The sequence below is a fragment of the Pinus tabuliformis genome, chromosome 2_1 (genome assembly GCF_031772625.1).
Source record: "Pinus tabuliformis cultivar Carrire ecotype Pingquan chromosome 2_1, CPIR1, whole genome shotgun sequence".
Taxonomy (NCBI): Eukaryota; Viridiplantae; Streptophyta; class Pinopsida; order Pinales; family Pinaceae; genus Pinus; species Pinus tabuliformis.
Genome location: NC_142299.1, coordinates 201,681,190 through 201,690,096, shown reverse-complemented (window position 1 = coordinate 201,690,096; position 8,907 = coordinate 201,681,190). Strand labels below are relative to the sequence as shown.

The 8,907-nt window shown below is 40.0% G+C and overlaps 1 protein-coding gene across 1 annotated transcript; it reads right to left on the bottom strand.

Annotated features, from left to right (window-relative positions):
* Positions 1–368: 368 nt before the first annotated feature.
* Positions 369–3,905, bottom strand: LOC149199436 (serine/arginine-rich splicing factor RS31A-like). The gene is made up of 7 exons (XM_089402431.1): positions 3,807–3,905; positions 3,485–3,535; positions 3,211–3,369; positions 1,745–1,857; positions 1,358–1,596; positions 726–1,118; positions 369–638 (listed from the first exon to the last, which is right to left on the bottom strand). The coding sequence occupies exons 3-7, from the start codon at positions 3,314–3,316 to the stop codon at positions 599–601; spliced, it is 891 nt and encodes a 296-aa protein (XP_089258557.1). The 5' UTR covers positions 3,317–3,369; positions 3,485–3,535; positions 3,807–3,905; the 3' UTR covers positions 369–598.
* Between the last annotated feature and the right edge of the window lie 5,002 nt (positions 3,906–8,907).

Genomic DNA, 8,907 nt, shown 5'->3' with positions numbered 1-8,907 from the left:
TTTCCCCATTCCGAAAACCAAAACCAGCAGAACATAGATATCCACACACTTCCATCACGACAACCAGTACAACATGGGTATCCACAGATTCCTGCTACATTTTTTAGTTAAAAATTCCAGGAGTTGACGAGAAATTCTTAATGGAATCTTCCCCAACCCACCCCACAATTTAATTCTGAAATACCAAATATCAAAATGCTCCTGTGTAGCCAGCCTAGTAACAAATATTTACATTCTGCAACGAAAAGCAAAAACATGAACAGGAAGCCCAAAAATAGCCATTGATAATCAAGCTGCAGTTTTGTATAGATCATCAAATGTGTTAATTCTGAACGAGAAAATATATAAATCAAACTTCATAAGAAAAATTGTAAAAAATAGTCACGGAGTTCGTAAAAAATTAACAGCGAGAACAGTAATTTACAAGTTAAACAACAAACTGAGGGATCGATCCCTAAAAACTGCTTTAAAAAATATTACCAGGGCTGGATCAGCCTTAGCAGGCAAATAACAACATACAGTTTACAAAAATATTCCATTGGATTATTTCTGGACCATTTCTTCACTGCCTATGGATAGACGGACTTCAAGAATGATTCTAAATAATTGAAGGCCCTGACCGCCTCACTGGTGATCGACTGTTAAAACAAATTTAGAAACAAAGTTAGGTGCTTGGATGTGTAATTAGAATAAGCCATCCAAATATATATGTATACCATACATACCTGCGTTCCCGTATATGATTAGGGCTTGCATCTCTGCCATAATCTGGACTATCCTTCTGATGTCGTCTGCCATAAACAGGACTTGCATCCCTGGCATAATCAGGACTGCGCCTCTCTGAACGCCTTGCATAGATAGGACTTGGAGCCCTACCGTAGTCAGGACTGCGCCTCTCTGGACGCCTTGAATAAATAGGACTTGGAGCCCTACCATAGTCAGGACTGCCCCTCATTGCACGTCTACCATATATAGGACTTGCAGATCGATCACGGCCACGATCCTCGCCATATCTGCCATAACGACCTCCTCCTCGAATGGGACTGGAACGTCCACCTCTTCTATTACCATCCTCACGTTGGGCATATTCCACTGTGATCACCCTATCTAATAATTTGCTGAATCACACAAAAATCAAAGATCAGCAACACAAAAAACAGCATTTGGACTAGTTACTGTTCCCCCAGCTAGGAGGGGGATTCAAACAGAACACACTCAGAATCCTCTATCACAAAATAGGTTTGAATGTAATGTAGTAATAAATCCAATATGGTAAGCAGATGATATGGAACAGAATTCCACAATTGCATCTAGAATGGTAGTTACAAGCATTAAAAATGGGAAGATTTCAACTAACCTCATATGGGTGGAGTCGAAAGCTTTAGTCGCCTCTTCTTGTGATTCAAAATGAACAAATGCAAAATTCCTTCTAATCCTTACATTCACCACTTTGCCATAGGGCTGAAAATGATTTTCAAGGTCCCTGATTCTGGTGTTGTGTGGATCAAAGTTTATCACAAATAATGTCTTAGTTGGCTTCAAACCTGTAACCGATCTTTTGCCATCTTCAGACCGGCGAAGGCCACGGTCAGCATGCTGTTGGAATTTTCAAAAAGAAAAGACAGGCATATTAGCAGCGCTGTATAGTAACTGCTTCATTTCTTGCTCTGAGACATTATCTATCACAATCCTGCGAATTAAAATAAAAAAGCAATAAATTTGAATTTTTTTATAAAAAGACAACCTTTGTCCACTCTACAGTTAGCCGACGTCTTTGCCTGCCAAATTCAGTATTGTCAAGCCCTCGGATGGCATCCTCCGCATCACGTTCATCTTCCATGTAGATGAAAGCATAACCTATAGAAACAAGAGATTGAATAAAGAAACAAAATATTGAATTGCAAACACATTTGCAGCGTGCCAGGGCACACAGAGGTTATCATATATTAGACTATACTAAAAAAACAAAATACAACCTGTTGCTCATTGCTGTAAAAACTTGCTGCATTAGGGGACATCAGGCACAAACCTTGCATGATGTACTAAATGGTCTCGGGTAAGTGGCTGTAAGTGGCGGTAAATGGCTGTAAGTGGCTGTAAGTGGCGGTAAATGGCTGTAGGGTCATCGATCAGGTAAATGCCTTCACCAGTTATACTCCTTTCCGATTGCAGTAATGTGTCAGAAATCCTATCGCTTGACATGCTTGAGCCTGGCTGAAGACTTAACATGGCATGGCATGGGAGGGATGAAAAGTAAGTGTCATGAGAAAAATGCAAAATGTCGTTTGTATATCAACTTTGCTGAACAAGGCTATAGAAGCTGATCCATAGCATGATGAAAGAATATATGCACAGGATCTCCTGGAAGAGCTTGTACGCTCTTTAATATTCCTGCGCCAAAGAAACTTTTAAGTACAGAGGCCTACATTTCAAAAATGTTGCTTCTTAAACTTTGCTTGTAACCTTGGATACGAACCATAGAGGTTACCATTACGCATTACCAACTAGAATGAAGACTGAAAACCATGCATTCAACATGATTTCCAAATCTGAAATCAAAGTAATATTCTTTACATATTGTGTTTCATTTAGATTTTTGCTGCGGAGATGTCTTCTGGCACCAGGGATCTTTAACAATGAGTCCCTGCATTTTGTTATATAGTCGATATTCCTATCCAATAAGGACATTAATTTGTTACTGGATATACAAAGGCGAGTTTGCACATTGTTGATATGGGCATGGAATCCTACAATGTTGGAACCTAAAACACTTATCTCTTCTGAGAACAATAATTCATGAATAATTCGGACTTTCAAGGGTCTTTCACAGCTTAGAAAATTAAACTGGGAAATCCTCTTCTGGTTGTTCTAGATACACATAGTTTTAGCAGTATGAACTGACAGGACCATTCAAGTTGTCTAAACACAAATAGATATTCTTCAGAGGAGATGAGCAGACTAAACACGATTTATTTGTTTGGTCAGAAATACTTTCACAGGGTTGGAAAAAAGAACTTATAACACATCTAGGGTTTTGACCAAGAACAGACACTTCCTACAATGTTTATGCCAATGGGAGCCAAAGCCATCTGAATGACAAAACGTTGTCGGGTAAAGGAGATTACAAACATCTGTTGCAGCGATATACTACTATAAATATATGAAGATGAAATAATGGGTATGAGTAATGAATATGATGATGTTTATTACCTGATTTCATATCAACCCTGTCGATTCTTCCATATCTGCCAAACAAACGCTCAATGTCTGTCTGGCGAGCCTCATACTCTATGTTTCCACAATACAACGGCTTCATCGCTAACTCCCAACTCTTCTTCACTAACTACCCGTGTATTTAAAAAGGGTTCCCTGTAAACAGTATCAAAAGATGACAAAATTAATTGATCATAAAAAGCAAACCCATCAAAACCCACCAGCAGCTCAGATAAGAAAAAACTGAAAAGGCATATAAAATAAATTATACCGATATACAATAAAAGGACTGGTCGGAAATAAGTATCCTTCTCTTCAAACCCTAGGAAACAACGAAGAAATTTGCGCTCAATCAGTGGGGATGAAATCCATAAAACTCTCAAAGCTTTTAGGGTTTCTTCAGAAAATATCAAAGGAAACTGCAGATACAAGATTTTAAGTTGAAACCCTAGTCATGAAAAAGTCATAAAAACCTTTTCTTCGAACCTATTTCGAAGGATGAAAGAATGATGCAGAGACAACATAAATTTGAGCAGTGCGATGGAAATCAGGACATGCTTATCATCGATAATAAAATTGAAGTTTCGACTTACAGAAAAGATATCGCTCGTCGGTAAGAGTCGCAACAACAGGCCCCCGATACACAAAATAAAAACCCAAAATGCGAAGATAATGTGTATGTGTTGGTGCGAGTCCTTTATATATTTAATGATGCGGGTCTTTTTTATATGGTTTCTCCCACTACACCGACTCGCCCCACGCTAGCAATATGCTCTCACGATGTGGAAAGCAATAATTAAATAAAACATAAAACTTACATAAGTTTTATCATTTTTTTTAACATTAAAGGAAGCTTGCTTGTACGACTTATAAAGTATTGCCTTTGAACATTGTAGGTATTGTGTTAAAGGCATTGATGGTGATTTTGAAAACATTTAAATCATTTGTGTTAAGTCATTGGTTTTGAAAATATCCAAAGCATTGGTGTTAAGTTGTTGGTTTTGTGAGTGGTAATTGATAATTGGGTGTTTATTTATAGTGGCTAATGTAAAAGAGGGGTTAAGGATATATTAGATTGTTTTCGATCGTTTATAATAAGATCATCTTAAAATTGGGTATTTGTTTAAAAATGTATTTTTGATTTATTGTTGGATTATTGGAATAAGGTTTTCGAGTCATAGATTTTTTCATTATTTATATGACTATTTGTTTATTAGAGGGTTTGTAGTTCTTTTCCCATGATAGTATTATGGTACTAAAGTGGAGTTCATGCTTAAGTTTAGTAGCAAGTAGCTCAATGTCTATTTCATGTCACACACGATATCTTGCTCCATGATTATTGTGAAGGAATAGCCATGATCTAGTAAGATCTCCACGAACATCATTGTTAGGTCACGACCCACCAAATCTAGAGAGCAGATAACATGAGGCAATGTGTAGCCCTTGTAAATGAGCACAACATGTGAGCTACATTCCCTGCATTGACCATGATGTTTGTTCTTTGTCTACTCGCATAGAACAAGAATAGCCCCTAGATAGTGATATAGGTGTCTTGGAAATCGAGAGCATCAAACATGATCTTCATCATCTTTTTATGGCAAACCTTGGGGTTCCACTCTACTAATAGAATTGGGTGCTCATCAAGGGGTAATCCATAGCTTGTTGATGAAGGTGTGGTGTGAGATCTTCTCTTGATCATAGACATCTTTTTGTGCCATTCCCACAATCACTCCCATGTGGCATGATTTGCCTATGGTGCTTGGGAATAATTCCCTTGGTGCATTGTTTCCTTTGGGGGCTAACATTCACAGTGTTGGAATCGCTGTCAGAAAACACTTTTCCAATTCCATCTCCATTGTAATAGCCCTGGGTTAAAAGTTCATGTAATAAAAGTTAATAAAGGGAAAATAAGACCATGGTCATGAGACACTTATTCCAAACTAAATGTTGGGGAAAACATCCTAGTGGGTGTTCATTGGTTTATTATGGCTAAGGGGAAACTGGCAAAGGCTTTGAAAAGGCATGAGGCATTAATTGGCATTTTATTTATGAAAATAATGGAAAATAGGAGAAAAGGAAGGTGAAAGGTCATAAGTTGCATGGGAGGAGGAAATTGAAGAAATAGATGCCTCAATGATACAAAAGGCTTCTAAGGATCAGTTCACAACCTTTTGTTATTTATAGGTTGGAGCACTCTCTCTATATTCTATCTCTCTCATACTCTTGCACACTTAAAGCATTCTTGGAGCACGCGAGCATTGAAGGAAGGAAGACAAAGAAAGCAAAGGGAAGTAAGGAAACGTTGGATTAAACAGCTTCAGCAGGAATACTTGTCGGTAATCGGTTGCATGTGTGATTTCCTAGCTGGTTTGTGTATGCATGTGTGCTTTTGGTTCTCTTGTTGTCATTGGCATGGGTTTTTCCAAGTGTGACAGTGGTTTCAACCTTGCCTTGCCATTTTCATATAGCCATGGTGTGATGGGGTCCTTTCATTTCGCTGAGCTGGACTGTCGGATGGTTTCGGAACTAGGTGAGGTGGTCTTAGGAAAATTCACAAGGGCCTAGGAATCCCCTGACTTGTAATGGCGGGATACGCGATAAAGCCTGAGGGTGGAGACGAGAAAATTTCGTCAAGGTATTGGTGAAGAAATCTAGAGGCATCCATGCATGTTTAGGGCCTAGCGATCCCTTGACCAGTTTTGGTAGGATTACGGTAAAGCCTGGTAGTGTATGTTTATTGTTTAGCCTAGGAATCCCTTGACCATGAATGGCACGATACACGGTAAAGCTTGGTTGTATAGATGAGGGTTTCGGGCCTAGGAATCCCTTGACCGATAATGGCGAGATACACGCTAAAGCCTGAGGACGCCCTGGTTGTTTTGTTGTGAGTCCCACATTCATGCTTCGAATATGGCAAGGGGGCGATTGGCTGAAAGAAATATTTGGTTCGGCCCAATCTATGGTCAGGTGGTACGTGGAAGTCCCCGACTTGGTTGGATTTGCATATGTTAATAAGAGTTCTTTTTTATCTTGTATTTGATGAGTATTTATACTTGTTATTATGTGGCTTAGATGGTTGTTTTATCATTATTCTTATTCTGGTTATATGTTAGTTATAAGCATGGTTATATAAAATTCAATAATGGCTCTCATCATGTTTTGATTGGAAAATGAATGTATGACCTAGTAGATGATAATGCAGTTATTGTGAGATGGCATCTGATCCGAATTGGATCCTAAAACTCTCTAAGTTTTCATGACTGTTTCAAATTATGCTAAAAGATTCAAGTCCTAGAAAAGATCGAAGCTATCAGAAGGAATCCTCATAACAATTGCAGTTGTGGCCAGAGCGGAGCAATGAGGACCCTCAGTCGAGCGCGCAGATCGTCGGCCCATGGTAAAGCGCAATGGCACGAAACTAGCAAAACCGGAGGTCGGATCAAGAAACGAAGGTGAATCTGATATGCGATTAGCGCTAATCGCGTATCGCAGGGCGTCCCCCTCAGTGAAGGAAAGCCCCGAAACGCTCGGACTCAAAAACGCTATAAAACTCGGAAAAGTAATTGTTTCGGTTCTGTAGCACGGATTCCCCAAAACCGACAGGATATCGGAAGGCTTCGAGGCAGTAAGCAGTTTTGACTGAGTCCCGCCCGATGCCACACATTGAGCGACATGCGTCCGGCAGAAGAGAGAGAAAATCGCCCGCATCGGACGAGTAAACGTCGTGCGACTTGTCCACCCGATATGAAGGACAACCGTAGGATCTAGGGGGTCCAGATCGACGACAGAGATACATCCCGATGACTAACCGGATTTGACAGGTCAAAAAAAAGCAAGATGACAGGGATTTGACGTCCGACGTGGATGATGAGTTGGTAAACGATTCGTGTTCGCAGGTGATCTTGAAGCAAACAGATTTAACGGCCATTCGAGTATGATTCAGGGAATCTGACACCCATTTCGTTAGCAAACAGGTGGCCACCTCCCTGCGAGGCGTTACCCAATGATGATGATGTAGAGCAGAGGAATTCGAATGGACAGAGGAAAGGAAACCAGAAGGCCGGGAAGCGGAAATGAGCAGTCGAAGAGCAGACTAGCTTTAAAGCCATGAATTGACAGAAGCAGAAAAGAGAGGCAGACAATGGAGAGACGCAGAAAGCCAATAGCAGAGGACAGAGAGTAGAATCTGAGCTGACCTGAAGGCATCATTGAGCCAGACAAAGCCAGAGAGAGTCAGAGAGTTTGTGTACTCCATTGAAGGCTTGAGAGGTTCAAGCAAGCTCCTCGGTATAGGCCTGTCATACTACTGTGACCCTCAGAGGTCGAGTTTCAGTAAGGAGAGTCTGTGCACTCCATTCCTACTGACTTCATTCTGTTAGTGAGACTCGAATCGAGCTCACTGTTGTAAAAACTCTGCTTGAAAACATAATAGAGAGGCCACCACTAAAAGGCTGGACCAGGAGACGTAGCCCAGGAGCATTGGGTGAACTCCTTATTAAACTTGTTTTGTTTACATGTTTGACTGTTATGTTTTCTCTGATTGCCTCAGTGTCTATGTATTCTAGCAATCTTATCGATCCATTGCATAAGTAACATAGGCACATCCATGCACATGAGTCTGTAATACCTTTCATTCTTTATCTTGGATAAATTCCAGATCAAGTGGTAACAGAGCGTTTGGTTTGCTAAGGTTAGACAAACTTGTGCTGGATTTTGTTTTTGAATGCTAACTAGATCAAAGCTTAAATTAGGAGAAGGAGAATTGGCTGAAACTAACCTGGAAATTGGAAGAGTCTATTCTAAGAGGAAAATGTCAGAAGAAAATCCCTTGGAATCAGACCCCTAGTTCATGGATAGTTTTATGACCCTAAAATCCATGGTGGAGGAAATGTATAGGGACTATAAGAAACATAGAGATGAAGATGCATCAAGCTCCAAACAAGACAAAGGAGTAGAAGAATCTCTCCTCCATGACCACTCCAAAGGCAAAGGGAAAGAAGAAAAATTCCTCACGCCTCCTAATAGCCCTGAACATAAAAAGAAGACATCTTTGATTAAATTAGATGTTAAATTTGATTTACCAATATATGATGGAGAGTTGAATGCAGAGAAGCTGGATAATTAGATCAGACAGATTGATGTTTATTGCAGAGTGCAGAGCATTGACTCAGACAAGAGTAAGATTTAGTTGGCCAGCCTACGCCTTGGAGGCACTACCTTGGTATGGTGGGAAGGCAGGACACAAGCTGACATGAAGAAACATGGTAAGATTCTTTCTGTCTGGAGTGAATTTGTTTCTGCAATTAAAAAGCAATTCTATCCACTAGCCTACATGCAGCAAGCCATGATGAGCTGGCAAACTCTTCGACAACTAAAAGGGAAAAGTTTACAAGGTTACACTTAAGAATTTAGGAAAAGAGCTTTGATTCAAGGAATTTCTTTAGACTCACCTGAGACTCTATTGAAGTACATAGGTGGTCTACACAGCTACATGAGGCACATTATCCTCATGTTTAATCCCACTAGCATAGATGAGGTATCTGTTCAGGCTACGCATCCAGAAGCTAGAGGTAAGAATGGGAACTTAGAAGTTGGGGGATCATCCCAACCCACTGCAAGCAAAAATAAGGAGAAAAGAAAACAGAAATGGAAAGATAGGAAGACAAACACTGTACAGAAGAGCAAGTCCTCGTG

Excerpts from the sequence above, each read along its gene's own strand:
- LOC149199436 (XM_089402431.1), bottom strand. The coding sequence starts at position 3,316 with ATGAAGCCGTTGTATTGTGGAAACATAGAGTATGAGGCTCGCCAGACA. Across the intron at positions 1,597-1,744 it reads TAACTGTAGAGTGGACAAAG|CATGCTGACCGTGGCCTTCG; the intron begins GTTGTCTTTTTA and ends AAATTCCAACAG. Across the intron at positions 1,119-1,357 it reads TTCGACTCCACCCATATGAG|CAAATTATTAGATAGGGTGA; the intron begins GTTAGTTGAAAT and ends TGTGTGATTCAG.